This window comes from Perca flavescens, chromosome 15 (assembly GCF_004354835.1).
Source record: "Perca flavescens isolate YP-PL-M2 chromosome 15, PFLA_1.0, whole genome shotgun sequence".
Classification (NCBI taxonomy): domain Eukaryota; kingdom Metazoa; phylum Chordata; class Actinopteri; order Perciformes; family Percidae; genus Perca; species Perca flavescens.
Genome location: NC_041345.1, coordinates 19,731,666 through 19,754,687, shown reverse-complemented (window position 1 = coordinate 19,754,687; position 23,022 = coordinate 19,731,666). Strand labels below are relative to the sequence as shown.

General features: G+C 42.2%; 1 protein-coding gene across 1 annotated transcript; it reads right to left on the bottom strand.

Annotated features, from left to right (window-relative positions):
- Positions 1–14,202: 14,202 nt before the first annotated feature.
- Positions 14,203–22,057, bottom strand: si:ch211-214j24.15 (GTPase IMAP family member 8). Its single transcript, XM_028599934.1, has 7 exons — positions 22,036–22,057; positions 21,481–21,507; positions 21,229–21,276; positions 19,465–20,148; positions 17,529–18,239; positions 16,712–17,356; positions 14,203–15,014 (listed from the first exon to the last, which is right to left on the bottom strand). Exons 3-7 carry the CDS (start codon positions 21,263–21,265, stop codon positions 14,275–14,277), a joined length of 2,817 nt encoding a protein of 938 aa, XP_028455735.1. The 5' UTR covers positions 21,266–21,276; positions 21,481–21,507; positions 22,036–22,057; the 3' UTR covers positions 14,203–14,274.
- Between the last annotated feature and the right edge of the window lie 965 nt (positions 22,058–23,022).

Genomic DNA, 23,022 nt, shown 5'->3' with positions numbered 1-23,022 from the left:
CTTCTTCCTGGGTAGCTACTCAGGCTTTTGTGCACCCGATTGTAAATTATTTCCAGCTGACATTTAAATTACAGGTCTTGAATACGCACCTCCATCAGAGTGGTGTTCATGGCCCTGATCCACATGTGCAGGATGAGCATATCTTGTCAGAAAGCCTATATTTCCTGACAGAGTGGGTGGATTCTAGGCAGACCCCAGAGGCTCATGTTCTGCACTCCCTCTGTGTCCCAGACAACGACAGGATGCAACAGAGGTGCAGTGAAGCATCTGAGTCCAGCCTCATACAGCTGACCCAACACACAGACACTAAACACCAATCGTTTCATACCTGACAAACCCAGACAGAAACATACAGGGGATGGTATCATTGAGCAGGTGCACTGTCACATTCCTGTACAGCTGTAAAAAAAGCTATCAGTGCTCTTCCTGTTTCTGTCTCCACATGGCTGGTGGTCGGAGCGTGCTTCAGCCTCAGATCCCCTGCTGTCACGGTGTGGTGGGGAGGCAGAAGCACCTGGTTGTAAAACATATGACCCTTCAGAATAGATGACCCTGATGTACCTGGGAACCAGAAGCTAAAAGGTGCAGAAGAAGAACAGCAAAGACAGGTTGTATTTACACAGGCGATGATGCTCTGGAAATCTGTCTACACAAAAAAAAAACACATTTTCTCAAATACCCCCATACTGTAGTTGTAATGCACATACTTTGGGAGGGTATGAGGTTTGAGGTAAGTTACTAGTTACTTTTTTGAAGTAGTTTTTGAATAATTGCTACTAAAAACAATTGGGTATTGGTTCCTCGGAATAATCACAGACATCACTGTGAACATTTGTAAATACCATCTATGGAAGAAAAAGTTATGATGACAGTGAAGTCTGTGGATTATCCCATGGAGGCCAGTGCACAGCTGCAATTAATACTACTAATACTATCAAGCTTCCCAATGTACTCTAGTGACTTTTTTGGCTTCCAAGCAGCAGGCTGATACTGTGTTTGTGGCATTCCTGAAGTCTTGGAGGTGAGGGCAGAAACCCACCTGGGCAGAACGTGCAAAGGAGGGCAGGAAAACGATGGAGTTCCTGCGGCAGTGGGAGAATATTACGGAGGAGACAGGGGTGCTATGTCGGGAGCTACTGGACTCGTGACGGGGACGTCTGAAGCAGCTGCTGCTGCCCCAAAGTTTGTGTGCGGAAGTCCTGCACCATTTGCACGATGGTCATGGGCATCAGGGCGTGGAGAGGACATTTCAGCTGGTTCGGGCCATATTTACTGGCCAGGGATACACACAGAGATTAAGGAGTATTGCCAGAGATGCGAGAGCTGTGTTGTGGCCAAAGCCCCACTGCCGAAAGTGGTAACGGAATTGGGAAGTTTGCTGGCATCTCGGCCATTGGAGGTGCTGGCCATGGATTTTACAGCTATGGAGCCATCAAGCGATGGTTGCAAAAATGTGCAGTTGTTCACCGATGTATTCTCCAAATTCACAGTGGCAGTGCCAACCCGAGATCAGAAGGCTGTGACGGTGGCAAGGGTCTTGGTGAGGGAGTGGACTCAAAAGTACGGAGTTCCTCAAAGAATTCACTCAGATCAAGGGCGGTGTTTTGAAGCAGAGATGATAAGGAATATGTGCAAGGTGTATGGAATGAACCGGAGCCGCACCATCCTATATCACCCCCAGGGAAACTAACAGTGCGAGTGTTTTAATCGCACCCTTCCTGACCTATTGAGGATGCTGCCCCGAGAGAAAAAGAGGAGATGGGTGGAGCACTTGCCAGAGGTGGTTTTTGCTTACAACACATAAACAGAACATGCCAGCACTGGCTACACCCCTTATTTCTTGATGTTTGGCAGGTCCCCCAACCTGCCAGTGGATGTTCTGTTGAGAGAAGGAGAAGATGAGTTTGAGGGGACGGTCGATGATTGGATCTGTGCACAACAGCAGCAGTTAAAGGCAGCTCACAGTTATGTGCAGAGGCAAATGGCACTGCATGCAGAGGCCCAGAGACAAAGCCATGGGCCCTCGTCATGGCAGAGTGCTCTGCAGGAGGGTCAGTTGGTCTACAGGCAGAATCGCACCTTGAAAGGGTCGGCACAAGATTCAGGACGTGTGGCTGCCAGTTCCATACCAAATGCTGTCTCGGCTGAATCCCAAGGGGGGCGTGTACACCGTGGCTCCAGTGGATGGGTCCTTAGCTCCCAGTAATGTACATTGGATGGAGCTCAGGCTCTGTGGTAAGGATTAGACCATGGAACCAACTCTGGGGCTAAGTGCAGAAGCTGGCATGCAGCGGAACAAGGTTTCTGCAGATGAGGGGTCAGAAGAGGAACTGGTGGTGCTGCTCAAGAAGGTTTCTCCAGAGGAGGGGTTGGACAGAAGTGACTTTGATGAAGCGCTGGGACAGGACAGTGATTCAGAGGAGGCGGCGATGGGCATGCAGGTGGGCCCTGAGGAATCAGAATAGAGTGAGGTGAGAGATGTAGCAGCTGTTGCCCAACAGGTGTTGGACACAGAGTTTTCAGAGGAACGAGACCCTTCTCCAGTGGGGTTGCGGCGGTCTGTTAGAAGCACGGCAGGAATGCACTCCAATCCATTTCATTTCATTTCCCAAGGCGAGGAGGACGGGCTGGAGCTCAAGTAGTGGCTCATCTTAACAATTTGTGGTTGGGTACCTTAAAAGAGATTCTGTCCACTGTTTTTAAGCAATTAAGCAAAACTTCAATACTGTAAGCAATTGGACCCGGAAGTTTTTGGCTCTTAGCCATATCATCAGGGCGATGATTTATGTTCTGGGTGGGTGAATCTAAGGTGCTGCAGTTACAGGTGTAGTTACACACACGGTAGCCAGGCATGCTACTGATGACGGCATAAGGAAGCGTCAAGCTTAGCTGGAGGGTAATGTTTGCTGGACGCTGATTGCCTGACAGCATGAGGCAGTTGCTTCCTCTCGGGCACTTAGGCTTTATTAATGGTATGTGTGAATCCTGTTATGTGCATAATGTTATTTAAACTGTTGTGTTATGTGAACTGTGAATATGGTTTGAGTATGAAGTGTGTGAATGTTTGTTTTTACTGTGTTTATAGTGTGAAGTTGCGCGGACGCGGTGAGGCTCGTCTAAATATCTCTTATAGTCAATGATTCTAGACCGGTATGCATCTTTATCTATGGGTATATATTGTTTGTTTCATGGTATTGGTTGTATCCTTAAATGTGTTATTCTTTTGTTGTATTAAGGGGGAGTTGGAGCAGAGTGTTAAGATCTATGCCACTGTTTTGAGGTAGTTAACCTGTATCACCATCAAAGACAAACTAACGTTGTGAATTGAATACAACTCTTGCCTGCTGATGAAATAGTTTTGGGCATTCATCTTTAATTAACCTGCACACACATTACAATATGTTGTTTTTGGAAAGAAAGGTGTTTTTTACACCACAAACAAAATCCAATTTACTTTTCTTCACACTTTCTGGGTAGCAGCAGAAGGATACAGATCTTTCAAAACACAGATAAAACAGAAACTCTCTGTATGGTTAAATAAAGGCTTTAGGTGATTGAATCAGGAGGGCACATGGGAAAATATGTATTTTTGTAATATACTTTAGGTCAACTGCCCATTTAACACTTATAACATCTTTTGCTTCAATTTTCTGCTGTACTGTAGCTGGACTGAAAATAGTTTCAAACATAACCCTTATTCCCATTTACATTAAACAGAAAGGATCATAAACACAGAACATGAACTGCTGTTCTTCACCAAGAATTAGATTGAATGCCTAAAATGTAAAAAATAAAATAAAAAAGTCTAGAAATAAGAACACTTTAAGACTGGACTAAGAGAAAACCATTTAAAAGGTTTTAAGTGCAACATTGTTCTAAACGAGATTACTTTTTATCTTGTTTAGATAAGATAACTTATTTTACAAAAAAAAAACAGTTTTGCAAAAGCTATCAGACTTTTAAATTTTCCCATGTAGATTGTCATTGTTTTCAGGGGACCAGATGATGCTTTGTTGCCTTTTTTTGTAACTTTTTTTCTCCTGCTGCATGTTATTAACAATAGTTCCATATTTTTTTATTATCCCAGATGGGCTACTTAAAACTGAGTTATTGCCTTAATCATTTGTTCCTCTTGAAAACCACAATAAAGATGTTTATAAAGGGGTTTTCAGAGCATCCTTTAGTTCCTTTATTCCTCACCTACTCCTCTCCCTGCAGTGAGGTGAAGTGCTGCCTCAGATAAGACCATTTATGAGAGAAGTAGCTCTTATCTGCTTTCTTACCGGCTTTTCTCCGCCCTCTTCAGCTAACCACTATAACAAGCCAAATGGATGGGCTGCTTCACTCAAGGTAACGGTGATGGAACATTGATGGCGTTGGTGTGATTTTAAACCTTGATGTATATCGAGGCATTATTCCCCTGCTTCTTGAGTGCATCGAGTGACTCGGCAGATAAATGGGCTGTCTCCTCAGCGCCAATCAGAAGAGCCATCGTTGTGGTGCACAAATTGGGATTCTAAAATATATTCAAATTTGAGTATTGCAATTATATTCTCTCTGTTTGCTCAAATAGAAGAAATAGAACATCTGCATAATACCCCTCTGCAGGCAAAGACATTTACATTTCACTTGCCTTGCACACATTGTCTTACGCAGGCATGACGTCCTGGGATCAAAGGAGCTACATGTCTGTGAATAAGGCAGGACGTTGTTGGTTTAGGCTTCCTTTGGTCTGTATGAGCATCCTGGGATCAAACAGGCCGCCGCTGTTGCTGTTGACTTCTTCAGCACCTGGAACATCATGTGGAAGGAGACAGGAGAGGGACGCACAACAGGCCAGGAGAGAAATCGAAACAAATGAAAAGAGATGTTAAGAGCAAAGAGAAATGGAGATGGTTGTCAAAAGGTGAGCTGTCGACTGAGAGCAACCCGAGAATGAGTATCGACAGCAGGGCACAGAAAGGGAAATAATACGATTAGCTGGTTGGATGGTATTGAATAGAATCACAGATAACCTGATCCTCTTCCTTTACCATCCTCCAAGCATCCCTAACTCTTCCTAATCTTCCTGAGCTCTGGACTTCCACAAACAGCTCAATACTCTCAAATAATATTAAGTAATCGAGGCTTTAAATCAGATGCTTGATCCCTTTTTGTAAATCCATGTGTGGGTTTAGGCATTTCCTCATCTTGATTGGAATGCATTGCTGCATGCAATGTGTAAAGTTATTAGGTGCATTTATGTGTCATGTTTGTTAGGTGTGTAGTCGTGTTCTGTTTCTGTCCCATCATGCTTTTCGTCTCATTGGCAGTGATCAAAGGCTGTAACCTTGTTTGGGTCGGACATGTTCACTCAACCAGCGTACATGGCTGGCTGCTAATGTCCTGGAAATCCTCAACACAGACACAAAAAAAATGTGTGTGTGTGTGTGTGTGTGTGTGTGTGAGTGAGTGAAGCCATATATTGTATTTATTGCATTAACTACAATTCACTGCTAGATAAAATCTGTATTCATTCTTGGTTTTCTTTCTTTATCTTGTTTTTCTACTAACAAGATAGAAGAAGAACTATAAGCCTAATTTGGACCTACCTCAATTAAAACTTTGAATAATGTTGTTTGAGGCTGTAAGGGTTGTGCAATAGCTTCATGATATAATGCATAGGATTGTGAGTAGGTTGCTCTTGTCACCGTTTGTGAAAGATGAGCAATAGATTGTGGCTGTGTGATGTGCTTCAGTCTGGCTACATATCACTTTGTTTATGTTGTTTTTTATTAAGTGTGTCAAGTCAAGTCAAGTGTTATGTGTGGAGCATTTGAACTCAAGGCAAATATCCCTCTGGGGACATTAAAGGAGGCTATCGCCTGCAAAGTGGTCTCCATGATATGTAAAAATTATAAACGTTGTCGTAGGACTATAGCAAACACATCGTTGGAAAGGTCTCAACCTCGACAGTAACATATGTCAGTCTGAAGAGGATACATTACTCCTGCTTTGAAATATTGACCTCTGAATCTGGAACCGGGTACACGTTTGAAGGTTTATCATTTAGCAACATAAGGTGCTACACACATAAGACCAGCTGTTGTAGAAAGCTCTGGACCTCAGCTGTCATGTAGACATGGTCACCAAAGTTTACCCACTGTAAGCACTGTCAAATATGGTAATAAGCAATTTTCACCTATTTAACGATTCGATTTTTAAAATCTGATGACACCAGTGTGTTCCCCATCCCAAAAAAAACCCAGGGTGTATCTACAATTCTACACTACCAACTTCTACTTATGAGAAATATACAAATATATTTTAAAACTACAACTCCCACTAGAGACGCGCCACATAACCTGTTACAAAGCTAGTGTACTTGTAGTTCTTCCGGGGTGGGTGGACTTGTTCGGCTCCTGTGTTTCTGCTGTCTGCCGTGAATGGGCTTCATTCCATTTCAGATTGCCGAGCAAACGGTACATGAGACAATTACATGAAACTGTATTTTATTATTATTGTTAACTTTATTGTTTAAATCCTCAAATACAACGTTAGAGAAAAACATCAATATTACAAATATTGTGTATTTTACGCCGAGCGGTAATTACTACGTCACTTCTGGAGTATTCCGCTGATTTTTTTAAAACGTTATTACGGTGCATAACTTACTGGAACAAAAGTGAGTAACGTGTTGTTGCTGGTGACAAAACCACTGATTAAATATGTACATTGAAGTGATACTGGCGTTAAAGACCCACTGATCACTGTCCGATTCTCTGATATGAATGTACTCTGAGTTGATTGAACCAACTCAAATCAGCTGTTCTGGAACTGAAAATTCAGAGTTTCCCATCTCAGGGTAAATCAACTCAGAGTTCAGAGTTAGACTCCTTACTGAAACAGGCCCCAGAAAACGCCATCATATATCTCTCTTTACACAACATGCATCCCATCCCATTAACCTCCTCTCATCCCTTTATGCTGTTGTCATTCAAGCCACAGAGGCTCAGGCTTCTCCACTCAACCATACATTGTCTTCCTCTGGGAAACAGACTGCAGTATCATATACTAGCAACAGAGGATTGAAGTCAGCCACCCAAATATAATGTCAAAGATTGTATCAATGCCAGAATAAATTCATGGATTCTGCCATGTATAAAATGTGACCCTGCAAATAAACTCATGCACATTCTAGCCAATAAACCAGTGGTTCCCACACTTTTTGGCTGTTATGACTCTTTGTTGAGAAACCATGTTTGGATGCAGTTCAACCATAAAGGTATTTTCCAGGCTGCCATGCTGCAATCCTGGACGCAGATAGTGGACATGTTGTAAAAGCAGATGTTTAGATTCTGTATGATATATATATATATATATATCTTATTTAAGTGCTTTTGACATATCGCAGTAATAAAATGCTGTGAAAGCATTCTGCCTCGTTGGCCGGTGTTGGGAGCTAAATGTCTGAAGGTGAAATTGACTTCAGGGTGAAACCACAAACCCAGTAAGCCTCCATTGATTTACAGGGGGCTCTCCTCTCATCCCTCCCTGTAATAGCTCTTGTAATAGCCACTTGTGAAGCAGATGGCGTCTACATTTTTAACATACAACTGTGTTGCTTTTCCTCTTTTGTGGTCTCCAGTCGCGGGGTTAATGATTTAACGAGTGAGACCTTCTGAGAAACAGAAACATATTCAAAATGGAGTTGGAATTCGGTCCACTGGTGTGCAGTTATTTCCCTTAATTGTTTCCTGAACTTTGCCCTTGAGGTTTTCCCTGACCCGGCATATCCTGATGGGGCTCAATGACAGACGTGGATTTGAGAAGATGGAAGAGGGTGAGTCCTGAGTGTGTGCATGTGTGTGTGGTTGATGCTGGTCCAGTCCAGGTGCCAGCAAAAGCCAAATGTACCTCATTTACTTCTGACACGCACTCCTCCATCACCTCCACATTTGAAGCCTGGACTTATTCAGACTATTCCTGAACAATTCCAGCGAAATTGTTCCCACAGGCTGAACGTGACGTTGTAATGGGTTCTCGATGAGGCCAGAAGCTCCCGCATTAATGTCTCGTGCTTCCTTGATTGATTGTAGTTTGGAATCAGAGCTGAAGACTTAAGACTTAGGTCACTAAAACATGGACTTGAAGTTGACTTGGCTGCTGTGAGACTGATTCATGAAGACTTGATTTACATCCATCCTTCTGTCCATCTATTCTCCATCACAAGGTAGCCCAGAAGTCTTTCTCCATATAGTACCACCCTGGGGGATCCGGAGCTTTCTCCGTCCTTAAAGACTTGAATACTTAAATTTTAAATAAAAATAAGACAGCAGCAGGGCGGCTTTGTGTAGCATGATCACATCTTGCATCATTAGTGCTTTGACCCAAAGTTCTGCTGAATTAAATGAACAGAATAATACAAAGAAATGCCTGCTGTTGTAGAGATGCAATGGATGGCACAAGAGTGGATTACACTGCACACTTTCGGACGGTCGCTCTGGTTGTATTCACGAAAAGTGACAGAGGTAATTTTGTGAAAAATGAAAAAAGACAGCTTTGATTGTCGATTTTGGAAGTTAACAAAAAGAATGTTTTCAGGTCACCTTTTTAATTTATAAAACGTTTTCTCTGAAAGCACTTAATCTCAGCTGTGCAGAAAAACACTCTTAACACAGCTTTGAAATAAGAAAGGTTTAAATGCTGTTTCATTTTAATGGTCGGCATTCAGAGACCTGAAAGATTTGCAAATGTAATTAGCTTATGAAGACTTGTGAATGTTGGACTTGTCCTCAAGGACTTAAATTAGAGCAGAGGAAACACCTCTGTAATACTTCTGTTGAGAGTTGACCAATTGTTTCGAGTTGCTTGAGATTTGACTTCAACTTGATTTAAATGAGACCAGTCCTTGAAGTGGGAAAAAAAAAGGTCCCGGACATTTGAGATTTCTACAGTGAAAAAAAAAACTTGCTACTTGGTATTGCTGGTACAACAACAATTTCTTGTTATTTAGTAACAACATAAATGTATGTCATTCGCTCCATTCTGTTGACAGCTTCAGTCCCCTCTCTGTCTGGCCAGCAGGTGACGGGATGCTGCTACATGTTTTGCAGCCCAGTTTGTTATCTTTAAAAACGAGACAGCTGTTTGTGGAGCAAAAATACATCATTTGGTCCCTTGACCAACAGTCAGGCCATCCATGTGTTTCGTTACTCACGTTATTGCTGACGTCGGTGTCATTGACTAAGGTAATGTTAAGGTTGGTAGCTGCAGACTCCTCATTAACTGGCTAGCTGTTCCGCTCACATCAACGTTAACGTTAGTTTGAAGCTCATGAATCGTACCTGATGTTTCTGGTTGGACTTGGACCTCTGTTGACGTGTCTGGCTCTGGCACACGCATTCTTTTAGTACCTTTCTGAAGCCAGGCTAACATAACGACTTAGAAACTCGACACACTTCTTTTTAGTTTCTAGGTTTTCAGCAGTGAAAAATCTGTTACGGTCAGGCCGCAGGCATGCATCAGACAGCTTTTTCAAACTAGCGCTCGTGGAGAAGCGAACTTCTGGCCGACTGCTTGCCTTTACGTGATTTGTCAAGATCTGAGATAAGTCACGTAGTGCCCTCTGGGTAGTGTAGTTTATGTAACGTTAGGGTAATTACCAATCTCTCTGACACTGACGCCTTCTCTGTCAGTGGTAGAGTACTGGCTACATGTGAGAAGTAGCGGTACGCAAGAAAAAGTGCAGGTACGCTTAAGAGTAAAATGTAGAAGTGCCGGTACTGCGTACCGCTTAGTACCGGCCCACTTTGAGCACTGAATGAGACTTGATTAGGACATGCCCCGAAACACATAAACAAAATGATCTGGTTGGGAAATGTTGTTGGTGTGAAATTGACACAACTGGAGCCTAAAGAGGAAGAAAAGCTTACTCTAAAAAGAATAATGCATCAATGCCCACACTCCATGTGGCATCGCCAAAGTGACATCACAGCTTTGACCTAAATGGTGTTTCAGCCTCAGTGATTGGGACTACACTTTTCAATAACTTGCATCACCCAACCACGACCAGGCCTGATCGCCAGCTGTTTCTGTACTGTACTCTCTGTCAGTAGCACTGTGAGGTCGTGATGCAGACTTTCTTTATGGGCTGGAAAGGGCGGAAAAGATCAGTCCTCCCGCTGAGGTGCACTGGTCGAAAGTGTACGCTGTCCCAGACATCACCCCCCGGGGGACGTCATCGTATCAGAGCATGAAGGGAAGTGGAGGATGGATGATTCCTTTACACCAGGTCTAAATCATCCGTTCTCCATCCATGTTCCCAGCCTCTGCCCATTTCTCAGCCTGTTTTTCTTTTTCCACCTGGAAAATTAGCAGGCAGCGAAACGTGATACAGGGCGGCGGGTGGGGGGTCGTGCCGGTCGCTGCTCTATCCCGCTAATGGAGATGGATGTGGGCTCGGAATTGTCTCCCAAACAGCCTCAATGACGGAGAGAAAGAGAGGAGATGCAAGTCTACTGCGCTTCCTCCCAGGCTGCTGAACTCCTTATTTGAGAGGGGGGGGAGCTAAGCACTCAGGACTTGATTTGAGAGGAGAGAATGGGATGGCGAAAAATGAGAGTGGGTTGAGAGAAAATGAGCAGCAGGAGAATGGAGTGGAGGAATGACATGTTGACAAACTGAGGAAGATAGATGATAAGACAGCAGGTAGAGGGGATTGAAGGGGTAATGATATTCAAAGAGGTACAATGCAAAGAGAGAAAGCCCCGAGAGGAAGACTGACAGAGATAAATAGACCATGATTACCTACAAATCACTCCTTTGCTATTATGCCTCCAATAAGTCCATTCTGGAAAGGTTTTTGTCCCTTTCCTGTATTCCCACAGTTGAGATTCCTATTGTCTTTATTCAAAGTTATCACAACATTTTTGGGAGCTTTTGGGCTGAACAGAGGGGTTATCTGTCAGACGGAAACAACACTGTTAATGAAGAGGCAGGAAAAGACCACTTCACTCGTACAGCATGAGGTAATGTATATTTAAAACCGAGCTACAACAAGGTTGTTGTTTTTTTTTTTTATCTCAAACAGCTCTTTTGATCATCTACATTCACACTGCAGGCAAAAGTGGCCCAAAACAGAATTTGCCCTGCTCATATGTGACTCAGATCATTTTTTTTTCATGACAGTGTGAACGGTCAGGGAAATGGGTCGCCTGAACTCAGTGTCTTGCTGCGCGAGTCCTGTGGAGAGACACTGACAGATAATTAAAGGATAGTTAAAGGTAGCCCTTGAGATCCAAAAATTCAGGATGAAATGTGGTTCAGTGAAGCCATTCACCTCACAATCCCACCACTCCTGGCCCTGACTCTGCATCCACACACACCAAAAGCTGTAATTAAAGATTTGACTCTTTCCCTCATTCTTTTTTTTTAAGATTATTTTTTGGGGGCTTTTCCCTTTAATAGTGACAGTGGATAGACTGGAAAGGGGGAGAGAGAGATGAGGGACGACACATAGCAAAGGGCAGCAGGTCGGATTCAAACCCACACCGCTGCAGGACTTTGCCACATGGGGGCGAACGCTCTTACTGGGTGAGCTAGAGGCCGCCCGTCTTTTCTTCATTCTTGTCCTGGTTATCATCTGCTCACAAATTTGCTGGCTTCCACTGACTGACTGCCCCCCCCCCCCCCCTCCCCCCTATCCAAAACTCTGATACCATGAAACTAGCACTGGAATTGTTTTTTAAAAAGTGTCAGACTGAGCCTATATAACATATTTATTGTATTGGGATATACAATGCATTTAAAATGAAAACAAGTGAAATTAATAATGTTAATATATTATAAATATCATAATATTTTATGTGATGTGATATTTTATGTGATGTTTTATTTAGCAGAATTACATTGTGTTGTTCTATCCTGTCCAATATTTCCTATATTTCTAAGCAGATTTTCCATGCTGTATTCGGATAAAATGTCATGTCATCATGTTTTTATTTTATTGGCAAAAATGGGTTAGCATACCTCTCACCGGGAGCATCTAAACAAAACTCAAACTGCAATAATCCAAAGTCAAAAAAAGCAGCGGGTCAAACGTATAAAGCATGACAGTGCAGGCAGATTGTGCAGTGGCATCAGCTTACATGGCTATTGAGGTTTAGATTTTCCAAGCATTTATCTCTCACTGCCCAGTGCAACTTTAATAAAAGGGAGACACAATGATATTGTTTGGGAGAAATAAACACATCAGATATGAGCAGAGATACTAAATAGAAAATGTATGCTTTTAGATTTCACTGTTCACTGTTCACACATCCAGATCACGAAACTAGATCAAACCGCTTTAGCTAGTCTAAAATGGCCACCTGCCTCCTGGTGTTACCATACGTTTTTATCCTGCCTTGACAGTAGAGGATGTTCAGTGTTTATTCTGCCAGAGCCTTATTAGCCTCTGCAGTAGTGTGTGTCTCTGTGTGTGACTCATATGAAAGCTCTTGATAAATTCAGGGGAAAAGCCTTTTCGATGGAAGCCGCAACAGATTCTCTGTTTTCTCAACAAAGAAAGTGGTCGGTTGGATCGACTTCCTGTTTTTAACCACTGTCATCGTGGTTGGCTGTGAACTGGGAGAGGCACACATGTGAACTATCCTGCACAGATGAACAAGGTTCATTTCAACCATTCAAGGCTTAAATGTTTGTGCAGGAAGCTGGCACACTGCAGGGAATCACTTGATATGAAAAGTGATATGAAAAGTGATATTTTAACATTTTCATTTAGATCTCGTTTCCTCTCGAGTTTTACATTATATGGCCAAAAGTATTTGGACACACTTGCTTCCAACATGGGGTCAAACATTTACACCCCTGCATTGTGACGATCATGAGTTCCATGAGATTAACCTCTGTGTACACTATTTTTAAGTTCTTCATCCTTGGTTACTTCCACAGACCCTGTGTTGCCAAACTTATATAATCATTCCTAAATATTCTCTCGGCCCCCTACCAGCTAAACTTTTTAAACATCTCTGGCCATTTCTGACACCTACAATGCACATACAAAAGGCTACTGCACCTTGTTCTTAGGTCTTTTAATAATTAATCTCTAACCTTTCATTCTTTTTGCTTTGCTGTGCGTGTGTGTGTGTGTGTGTGGTCTGTAACCTTTCCAGGTCTTTGTGGTAGAGCGGAACCTGCAAGGACATCTTCCTGGGTCCATATTCCTCATATATGTCTACTATCTATCTACCTAACATTGTCATTTTATTTGTCCATATTGTAATTTTACATATATACATTATGTGTATTTCTGTCTACTCCGTACGCAAAACATTGTCTGTATTGGAAGATGGATTCCTCCTCTGTTGCTGATCCTGAAGTTTGATTCCTTTTGTTAGGGAGTCTGATCCTAAAGATGAAGACACAGGGTCTCATATGCTGTACAGATTTTACTTGACAGGCCTGTACAGAGCCCTGACCTCAACCCCATCCAACACCTTTGGGATGAACGGGAATGCTGACTGCGAGCCGGGATTTATCGCACCATGCTCTTGTGGCTCAATGGGAGCTAATCCCCCAAATCTTGTGGGAAGCCTGAAACCAGAAGAGTGGAGACTGCAGATTAATGCCCATGGTTTTGGAATGACATGCTTAATAATCACATATGGGTGTAATGTCAAAGTGTCCACACACCATATAGTGTATGTCTCTTCATCAAATCATCTAAACTTTTAATTCTCAAAACGTACCTGACATTTAGATCAACACACAAACAACTAAAGAAGTCTCAACAAAAACTAAAAACCTTTGGCCACATACTGTAGTGCATATTGTGTATGAGAACATGTTTTGCTTTTCTTTCTTTGACCACTGCAGAAGTGAGATGTTTCGGCAGCCACATAATAACCTACTCTTATACAACAGCTCCCCCTTGTGGAGAAATAACAAACAAATCAAAGAAACGTAACAAAATTGTAGCTCCCTCAGTCAGAGAAAGTGAAGTTTTGACTATTTACTTTTTAGTTAGTCAGAAAAACACATATACATTCATTTTGTTTTATTTTCATTTTTTTTTAAGATTATTTTTGGGGCATTTTAGGCCTTTATTTTCATTTTGGAGAGAGAGGAGGAATGACATGCAGTAAAGGGCCGCAGGTCAGAGTCGAACCAAGGCCCGTTGCGTCAAGGAGTAAAACCTCTATATATGGATGCCTGCTCTACCAACTGAGCTATCCGGGTGCCCATATACATTCATTTTCACTGTATGAGAAAACAATATACTCCATCTTTATATCAACATGTATTATTATCATCCTGTTTACTTTTTTCTCTGAGTTCCTGTATGGCCTTCCAGCTGTGCTCCAGACTCGTCCTCAGCTCGGCCAGATCCCTCCTGATCTCCTCAAGCAGCTCCAGCTTTGACAGTTTCCTGTCGATGGATGAGAGCACTTCCTTCTGTCTGGCCTCCTCCTCAACGACAGCATCCCGCTCCGCGGTGGGACACTCAGCTTCAGGTTCCTGAACCGACCCCATGGCTTGCTCCCAAATCATCTCAAAGTAGGAGTCGATGAAGGCTTCCAGCTCCTCCAGGCTGCGGCTGTCGTCCCACTGGTCGATCAGCGCCTGCAGGCCTCCAGACTCAGTGAGCCTCCCGAGAGTCCGCTCTCTCAGTGCAGGACGGCAGAGGGAATGCACACTGATGCCATTTTCCTCCACAATCCGCATCTTGTGTTGTGTTTGAGGTAAAACCAGAAGCATTGTTGGATGTCTGGATGAGAACAGACGGCGTTCACTGTTCAGTCTCAGGTGCAGATCATCAGTAGGGAAACAAACAGGCAGATTTAGAGTCCACCTCAGTGCTTCTCTACCAGAGAGCGTTGAGGCCAAACAAGACATGAAGCTGTCTCTGTCCAGGATGTTGAGTCCAGTCCGTCCTCGTCTTCCTGCTGGTAGTGCCACTACCTGACCACCGTTATCTGGGCCTCCTGAGCAGTTTGGTGATGTTTGAGTAGTGGGGTTGGCTGATTCAGTCACTGTAAAGGTAATAATAATGGTAAGATTTCACGCGAGCCATAAAAATACCAACTGATGCTTTAACGACCAATATAAATCATTTTATTTCTCTATTACAGACATTGCTGCCACACTGTTTACACCATACACCAGTTTTAATTTGATCCCTCCCCATGTTACACCTGATATGACTTGTCTTTTCTTTTTTTACATTGTATGTGCTGCTTACTCTGTGGTTTGTAAACGTTTTTGTTTTAATTTGTAGCATAATGCTGTTGTATAGTGCGTATTCTTTATTTCTTGTGCATAATTACATCCTATTTCAATAACCAATTTTAATTTAATAGCTACACATTTAAAAAACACATTATTTATTAATGTGCACTGCCACTGTCAAGGTAAGTAGCTGATATTATAATATGATATATCAGTGCGCATGCTAGCAGATGTACAGTGCAGTACATAGTAAATGCTGAACAGGCTGCATGTATTATCAACACTAATTGTTATTTATTTACAAAATCATAAGTGAAGTCTTTTTTATATATATTTTTGCATTTGTTGTATTTTATTTATAATTATTCATTTACAGTCAAATTTGCTGTTACTGTTTGCATCTTTTATTGTTTTATTGTGAAATAATATCCTGCCTCAATCTTTTTTTTTGTAAAGCTATTTAAATCCAAATTTGTGGGAACTATATATTATTACAAGCATACATTTCCCTCAATTTATCAGTGAAACAATAAGTTGGTATTTTTAGTTTCTGACTCCCCAAAGAGTTTTGTGGAGCTGATAGTCTTAGCCTTTGTATCAACTCATTTGGCAAGGCTTGAATGTAACGCTGTTGACAGCCAAATAGGGCTGCAAATAACAGTTCGTTGTTGATTAATCTGTTGATTATTAAAAACGTCACCCTGTTTAAACTACAAATACGTCAGAGTCTCTAAAACAGTGGCTTCAGATCTTTTTTCCTTGCAACTCCTTAAAAAAAAAAGTAAATTCTACTTGTGACCCATCGTCAATTGGTTGCATATTGCAAGTCAACATAATGAAAATAAGTGATAGTTCAAGTAATTTTTTAAAGGCCAGAGGAGGTAATATTATCTTACTTCAGCCCCCTGCATTGCTATTCTCCCTCCATCCACCAGATACTTACAGACTTTCCCACCTGCCCCATCCTTACCTTTTTTCCATATATTTTTTTTTAAAACCTTTTTTGACCCTTGTCAGCCCTGCACTATATAACCGGCCCATTTCCACTCGTTCTCTGTCAGATTGTCAATGTTGTTTATACCTTTCTGTTCCAGCCAACTAAACCTTGTTCTGTTGTAGTTCCGGCTTTTGTCCTAACCGTTCCTGACGTGTTCACCTCCTCGTGCCCCCCTTGGATTGTGTGAGTGTTCGGACTGCCTTCCTTTTGCCAACCTGGGAGCCTGTTCCTGACTTTTGCCTCAAGTACATTTCCCTTTATCCTATTGAGTCCTCCTTCCTTTGTTTCCAGAATTCAGCGGCCGTGACAAGATTAGTGAAATGTATAATTTCTCATTTTCTATCCTGTTGATTGTCTTGCAACCTCTTATCGGGTTCTTTTAGAGCAGTGGCTCGTATATCAGGGGTCCCCTGATATACGAACCACTGCTCTAAAAGAACCATATTGTTACAAACTTCGGTCAAAAAACATGGGGAAAAACATCAGTGCATCAGGATTACTTACAGTCATGGGACAGCTGTTGTCTGCAGCTCCTGAGCATCTCTACATCTTTTTTACGCAGCGTTAGGTCTCGTGAAGAAACACCTTTCCACATGTGATCACCTCTGTGAAGAATAGCCAGCCTTTCTTTAACCAGCATCTCGTCTATCAGTTCGATGAGCTCGTAAACCTGAGCTCCATCGTCCCGGTGTTTATTGTCCAGGACGTGATATCTGTTCCCACACTTCTCAACCAGCCTCTGCAGCGGCGCTCCTTCACTCTCCATGCGCTGCTCGATGCTCGTGTCGCCCAGCCAATCGCCGTAGCTGAACAGGACCGTGGCTCTGTTCCACATCTGCCGTCCTCCTGCCTCGAGCTGTTTCTCCATGGCCTCCATGTGGCTATTTCTGAATGAGGAGCTCACATTGACAACTAGGAGGATGGCACAGGATGCCACGTGGAGGTCAGAGGTCACAGAGAAGCAGCCCGGTGTGTCCAGCACTGCCACCGTCCTGCCACGGATTTTGCCTCGTTTTTCGGAGCAGGAAGTCGTTGGGGTTCCTGTGTGGAAGCACTCTCTGCTCAGGATGGTGTCTCCACATGAGCTCTTGCCTGTTTTCCTGCCACCAACCAGCACTATTCTCAGTTCTGGAAGAGGGACGAGCTTCTCTGTTGGAAAGAAGTTTCACAAATCAAACAAACTCTTACTGGTTGAATTGTGTCCAAAAATCTAAACAGAAAACAACATAATTCTCAACAGCTACATTAAATAGTGTTTATTTAATAAGCAAGACGAGATCACGCTGCCATCGTTTATCACTTCGAAATGTATCGAACGCACCCAGCTGAGACCTCGCCATCTGCCTTTGTTTCTCCTTCCTCGCCACTCTCTCCTTGGCTCTTTCCTCCTCTCTTCTCATCTTCCCCTCCAGCTGTTCCATCACTTCCCGCTCTATTTCATAATGCTGGCCAGCGTTGCAGCCGGCCAACATTTCCTCAATCTTCCCAATCAGCTCTCTGACTTGAAATCCGTCCCCTTTATTTTTATTGTCCAGGACATGATACCAGTTGTTGCATCTTTCAACAAGCCAGCGCAGGGGCTCTCCCTCGCTCTCGATGCACTGCTCCGTGGTCGTGCCTCCTAGCCAGTCCCCGAAACTGAACAACACAATGACACGACTCCAGATGTGGTCGCTGATCAGCTGGAGGTGCTCCTGCGCTGCCCTCCTGTAGGTTTCGTTGAAGGCTCTGTCCACCCGGATCAGCAGCAGGAAGACGTGAGGCCCCGGAGGGCAGAGGGACAAACTGAGCACCAGCTGTCTCCGGTCGAAGACGGGACACTCGTCACAGAAGTAGTTCATCCACCAGCCCGGTGTGTCCACCACCGTCACCTGTCTCCCAAACACCACTCCTGTTCCAACCACGCACTGGGCGGTTCTCCTCACTCGCTGGCTGCTCTCTCTGCTCAGGATTGTGTTCAGAGCGGAGGTTTTCCCAGAACCCTTTGCTCCCACCAACACAATCCGGATATTAGAAATGGGCCGCAAGCTATCTGAAAGAATTAAGTGTTTTTTTAAGACTTATATTTAATCCATTTTCAGGTAGCACTGATTTAATGATTTACAGGTACAGAAACAGCTTGGTTACAGTATTAGTTTAACATTTAGCAAATACACTTTTTTTCCTGAGTTACCAGTAGATGAAAAGATGAATACCCCTCTAATATATGTCTGTTTAAGCATGAAGCTAGAGCCAGCAGCAAGTTAGCGTAGCATAAAGAGTTGGTGAAATGGTTATAGTCAGGAGCGTAGCACAAAATTCTGGGCCCTGTAGAAAGGCATTCACAGCTATTCATTCTAGCATCTTTTTGGGCCCTGGGTACTCAGTCCCATTTCCACCCCCAGTCCAACACCCCTGCCGAAGCTAAGTAATTAATTCAATAATCAACACGTTATATCAAGTTTGTTTAATCTGAACAAAGCCAAAGTGTAAATACGTCAATTTGTAACTCTACAGACATTATGGTGCAGGCTTGTTTCTTAGTCAGGCACAGTGACTTCCTGGAGTATTTTCCAAAATGTCTATAGTATGTTACTTTAAAAAACGTTCAAAAGTTTTTTAGACTTTAAACGGTTCTTGGAAATCGAAAATTAAATGTGTATTAATCCGCAGCTGAAAAATAGTCCCCAACAAATGCACTATTTACTTCTGTTTAAGTAATGTTTGCTAATACCCACAGTGCCCGGCTGTTTTAGGAAATGAGTGATGGTTCTTTTTTTAAATGAACTACATGTTTGTGACCTGTTTTGCCAGTAGGAGCCAATGAGCTTGGAGGGCCCAAGCCACGAGTAGAGTGGGAAAGTCAAAGTATTAAGAGATGGACAAAGGCATTTTTAGTTTCAGTTTGTTCATGAAATTTGTTGACAACAACAAAAATATAGAATATCGCCTGCCTTATCCTTTAAACTTGATGTCTACACATCTGCAAACCAGTTTAAAAAAGAGTCTAGGACACAGGGAGTAAATGTTAATAATCAACTAATTATCTGCAGCAACAAAAATATCTTTGGAATAAATTCTGCAATAGTTTACATTAACAGCAATACAAATTAGGGCTGACCCCAACCTGGAGCAGAAGATCTAGAGACAGTATACTCAGCATTGGGTTTGATTGATAGGAAGTCTCTGTGAAGAGCAGTGTACAAAACACCAAAATCCGGATTGTGGAGATTTTCTCTTTAACAGCCGAAACATTTCAAAGATCATGATTCACTCACCTCTCATGAGAGACCTGTGTTTCCTCATTCTCACAAACCTCTGCTGAGCCCTCTCCTCCACTCTCCTCTTCTCCTCTGCAGTAGACTGTAAAATGTTTTCCTGCATTTCAAACACTCTGTTTCCATTTCCTGTGACAAGTTCCTGTATCTTCTCCAGCAGCTCGGTGACTTCAGTTCCATGGCTCAAGATAACACTGTGACACCTCTGACCGCACTTGTCACTGAGCCAGCGGAGGGCCTCCCCCCCCCTGCGTACGATCTCTTCAGCTCCTGTGTGCTCGGACCAGTCAGAGATGAAGACAACCATGCAGTGACTCCACACCCCCTCACCCAGCAGCGTCACATGCTCCTCCACAGCCCTCCGACGCTTCTCGGAGAAGCCCGACCTCGCCTTAATTGTGATTAGAAATACATGTGGGCCCGGTGAGCACAGAGACACGCTGCTTACAATCTCCCTCTTCACCAGCTTGGGCGTGTCCTGAGAGCTGAAGTCGCACCACCAGCCGGGAGTGTCCACCACCGTGAGCCACCGTCCCGCCACCATGCCCAGCCTCCGGGAGCACGATGTCCTCTCTTTGGTCCCAAACTCCTCTTTGCCCAGGATTAAGTTCCCCACAGAGCTCTTCCCAGAGTTTCTGCCACCAAGAAGGATAATCTTTAACTGTGATGTACACCAGCCGTCCCCTGACAAAGAAAAGAGAAGGAACACAAAGAGAGGGTTAACAGCGAAGCTATATTGACTAAAAACTAATTTCTTGTTGATAGAAGAAAATACCAAATGCATTTAGACCACAAGCAAACACATGCAACTGTGAGTCATTTCATCCATTAGTCACTTTATGGAAACTGAAGCAGCAACAACTTTGATTGTGTAACTAATGATTGTTTGATTACTTTTCTAAAGCAAGAATTCAGTGGCTATAAATTTGAATATTTGCTGATTTCCTTTCTTTTTTTATGATGATTAAATATCTTAAATATCTAGCAAAATGACAAAATATTTACTTGTTTAAGTTTCTCTAATGTCTATACTTGCTAGTTTTCTTTCTTTGTTATTATAGTACATTTGATTTTTTTTTTTGGTTTCGGATATTAGTAATGGGCCGCAACCTGAAAGAATGAAGTGGTTTATTTAGACTTCTATTTAATCCATTTTCAGGTAGCACTGATTTAATGATTTGCAGGTACAGAAACAGCTCGGTTACAGTAATAGTTCAACATTTAGCGAATACACTTTGTGTCATAAGTAATCAGAAGATGAAAAGATTGTTACCTGACAAAATCAATGCCATTTTATAGACCAATTGGTTGATCAAATAATTGAAAAATGAAGTGGCTGTTTAATTGATGATAAGAAATAATCATAAAAAAAGCCCCCAAATGACAAAACTACAACAACGTATAGTATACAGTTGATTCTATTTGGTCGGATAAATATTATAAACTGAACAAATAATATAACCTTAAATGCTTCCCTTTTAAATCATATCATTGAAATATGATTGTTATATAAAAACAATAGATTATAGGCTAACCAATCAAATACAATGCACAAAAAATAATGTAAGCCTATGGGATGAAAAAAGTTAAAACATGCCCCAAAACAGTAAAAAATCAATAGATTATAGATAAAATATTAAGACATTTAAGATATGACACTGATAACATAACTATTACAACACAGGAAGAAAAATATCAATAATAAGACAAAGATCATCGTGGGCGTAATGCGGTTATTATGAGACATCAAGAATTAAAACTTACATGCTGACAGCTCGCTGGTTGCCATCCCATGTCTCATTCCGAAAACATCTAAAAACAAGTATACTGGAAAACAACCACCATTTATTCATATGTTACGTCCGTTTTTCTGTGTTCTTTGTAAAAAATGTGGACAAAGCTTTCTGCTGAAGGAGCGATATATACTGGCAGAAGTTGGTGTTTTATGTGTTTATGAGTCTGAAGGTTGGTTGTAATGAGTAATCAGACACATGCAGTGGACAGTAACAACCACACCTCTCGGCAGCAGGTCGACAGTCCACTCTGAAGAGAAACATAAAGACTCTGTTCAGCATTTAGTATTTACCAAACACAGACAGATAGTGAAGATAGTTCATCCACTTAGCATTACAGGGTTATCAAGTGAGTTTACCATCACAGGACATTGGACATATGGAAAGAAATAAGAAAAACTACACTAAACTATCAAAATAGAGGATTGTTAATGTGAGCAGGATTTTAAAAAGTTGGTAGTTCTGGTGAATAATGATCAATGAGCTATTGTGGGATTTATACATGTAATGAAGTACTGTACACTTTGAGGTACTATTCACTTGAGTACTTCCTTTTCTATTTTAATCTTCTAATTCTAATTCTTCTAATACACAATAATTAGCCTATAGCATAATACAATAATTAGTTTACCCTCTGTCCATGTATTTTAAGCTGGGAATCGAACCTTGTAACTCCCATGTTTACCTTGGAACATATTGGAATACAATATTAAATTAAGTTAAAAATGTGAGGTATTTAAATTAGCTGGATACATGGTTAAACCTCATTTGCTCTTACCATTGTATCGCCGTGTGTAGGACTACTTTGTCCACAGCAATCCCCACCAATCTTTTTCCCGAAAAATCCCAGTTAGAGAGTAAATGCTGTAAATATATTCTTTTTAAATCTTTACAGTCATTCCACAAAAGAACCAAGGAGGACTGCCTTGTTGCACGATCCAAATTTTCTTCAAAACTTGCCATTTTGAGCGTGTAGCTTGCTAGCTACTGTCTATGGCTCAAACCTTTGTTTCCCAAAGAGTTTGAGAATGGAAACACACAGAGAGCAGCAAGTGTGCGCCGTAGCAGATGTCAGGCAATTATCCTGGAAATGTATTTCCGTTGATCCAGACTAACTCGAAGGAACCGATTCTGTGAAAAGAGTCTGTCCGCCCATCAACACAACAGACAAAGGGAGCGCATAAGGCTACACAAGGCAACGAGGGTGGGAGGGAAAGGAGACATGTGGGCTGATCATGAATGTATTATAAGATATGAGGTGAAACACATCAGGGCGGAGCACAATCACAGAGGCGAGAAAATATTTAAAACAAGACATGACATGTGAGGAGAGTGACTTTGCAAAATGAATAAACGGACTAACCAAAAACCCAGGACCATGACAAGTAGTCCATTGCATGGTTACCATTTAAGTGTTGGGCCCTCCAAAGTGTCATAAGGTGAAATGAAGGGTTGTAAGATGATGAATGAGAAATTATCACAAGCCAAAGGACACTGGATCACATGTTTAAGGTTAAAAAAAAACGTCTGAAACGTGAATGTAAAAAGTAGCCTACAATATTTTGTAGGGAGAAGTGTTGCATTAAATGGAAATACTCTAGGACAAAATTGTAGTAGTAGCCTACAGACGTCCTTAGCTAGCTAACATTACATTTCAGCCATGTACTGTAAATAAAATTGCATTACTTTCCGGTTGGAATGACCAGAGACGGTTGGTATGACTATGATTTCAGCTGTGTTGACGGATGTCTCCCACTCCATGCTC

Excerpts from the sequence above, each read along its gene's own strand:
- si:ch211-214j24.15 (XM_028599934.1), bottom strand. The coding sequence starts at position 21,265 with ATGAGACATGGGATGGCAACCAGCGAGCTGTCAGCAT. Across the intron at positions 18,240-19,464 it reads ACACAGGTCTCTCATGAGAG|ATAGCTTGCGGCCCATTTCT; the intron begins GTGAGTGAATCA and ends TAATTCTTTCAG. Across the intron at positions 15,015-16,711 it reads ACAACAGCTGTCCCATGACT|TGACTGAATCAGCCAACCCC; the intron begins GTAAGTAATCCT and ends TTACCTTTACAG.